Below are 1,888 nucleotides of genomic sequence, written 5' to 3' on the forward strand. Positions count from 1 at the left end.
GATTCAATGTACAGTAATTAACTGGTTTTCCTTAGAAAACTTTAAACGAATATGACTGTATGATCTGGTGAACTGTAAAGTGACTTGAGATGACATGTGTTGTGAATTGGTGCTATAGAAATAAACTGAATTGATTAGATTTTATTTAAGGATAGGTTCTGAACCAACCCAAGTAATAATTTCAATGATGAAAAACTTATATGCAATCAGAATATAATCCTGAGTTGTGTTACCAGAATAAACCAGCTGTGTGTTCCAGTAGGAAAAAGCTGTGATCCAGGCCTCAAAGTCATGCGCTTTCCATTGGGACAGAGCCACCAGAGCTCCTTCAGCCAGCGAGAACACCCCGACGCAGCCTGCAGAATCACTGCACACCACCCGGATGTCACTGCTGCTGGGAACAGGAGGGACGTGTTGACATCAACTCTGAATATTTAGATTTGACAAAGAAGATTCTATTACAGCCGGCACCTTTCCATTCTTCCAGTGGACCAATCCAAAGACAAAGCCAGCCGCTCTGCTCCCACCGCTGAACTGCACATAGCCTTCAGACTGCGCCCACCTTCCTACTGGATACACACATTCATGAGCACAGAGCACAACATCGGCTGTGAAACACACCCTAATAGAAACCAGCAGGAGTATGGAGTGATTTTTCTTCCAAAATGTTGTCTACAAAAATCCATAAAATCCATAAAGCATGTTGCAAATGCATAAAGCATGTTTCACACAAATAAATCTTATCACTCACAAATAAACATGGTGCATTCAAATAAATCTTATTGTTCACAAATAAAACTTGTGTTACAAACTCTCCTCTAATGTCACACACGAAAACCTTTTTTTCAAACTGTCCTTAAATGTTGCACACACACAAAAATTTGTTTTACAAACCGGACTCTAACGTTGCACTTATAATTTGTATTTTAAGTGCAGTATGTATCGTTTCAGTTGTTTTGATTGTACGGCGCCCCCTGCTGTCAGTTAGTCAGACTACAATTCTCCATGCATCACATGACTTTTGGCAGAAACTTACCGCAGAGTGTGAGGAATTGTCTTGTATGTGAGGAGAGGCTGTTTTGTATGCGAGCAGAGATCATTTTGTACTCGGGGACGATTTACAAAGTATATTTTAAGCGCAATGTTAGAGTCCGGTTTGTAAAACTATTTTTTGTGTGTGTGCAACATTTAAGGACAGTTTGAAAGAAAGTTTTCATGTGTGACATTAAAAGAGAGTTTGTAACACAAGTTTTATTTGTGAACAATAAGATTTATTTGAATGCAACATGTTTGTTTGTGAGTGATAAGATTTGTTTGTGAAAAACATACTTTATGCATTTGGCAGAAAAATCACTCCATACAGGAGCCAAATGAAAGGTTCTGATTAGGGCTGAAACAATTAAATGCACTAATCGATTATTGAAATAATGGTCAACTAATTTAGTAATCGATCATTTGTTAACTGGAGTATAAAGACTCTAAAACATGCCTTTAGCCGACAGAGCAACCCAATTAGAGCAGTAATTATATCATAATTGTAAAAAAATATGTAAACATTTTGCATTTAAAATAAAAAAACCTGCTAATATGCTCTATTCAGAACTCCTCAAGTGGAAAAGCTAAAGATTCACCTGGTTTAATTTCGTAAAAAAAAAGGTTTTTGGTAGCCTTTGGTAATCCGATAATTGATCGTAGAAAATAATTGACAGATAATCGATTTGCAATACAATCGTTAGTTGCATCCCTTGTTCTGAATTAAAAAAATGACTTGGGACTCGTTACTGAAGCATATTCATGTAATGAGTTCATTTAATCCCGCTGCCAGCTTCAACCAGTGTGGTTTCTCATTAGAGAACAGCTGTTAAGATGTTCCTAATTAAAAAAACAT

At 36.9% G+C, this 1,888-nt stretch overlaps 1 protein-coding gene across 3 annotated transcripts in view; it reads right to left on the bottom strand.

The window, feature by feature from the left end:
• dph7 (diphthamide biosynthesis 7) overlaps positions 1-1,888 on the bottom strand; it is an 11,090-nt gene that overhangs the window by 5,065 nt on the left and 4,137 nt on the right. For 2 of the 3 annotated variants that reach the window (XM_015379910.1, XM_015379912.1), the window contains 2 exons: positions 472-566; positions 234-391 (listed from right to left, as the gene is read on the bottom strand). In XM_015379910.1, coding sequence (XP_015235396.1) covers positions 234-391; positions 472-566 — 253 coding nt within the window. Of the gene's footprint in view, positions 1-233; positions 395-471; positions 567-1,888 lie in introns of all 3 variants that reach the window. The other variant, XM_015379911.1, reaches the window with a different exon arrangement.

The sequence above is a fragment of the Cyprinodon variegatus genome, unplaced genomic scaffold (assembly GCF_000732505.1).
Source record: "Cyprinodon variegatus isolate N-32 unplaced genomic scaffold, C_variegatus-1.0 Scaffold203, whole genome shotgun sequence".
Taxonomy (NCBI): Eukaryota; Metazoa; Chordata; class Actinopteri; order Cyprinodontiformes; family Cyprinodontidae; genus Cyprinodon; species Cyprinodon variegatus.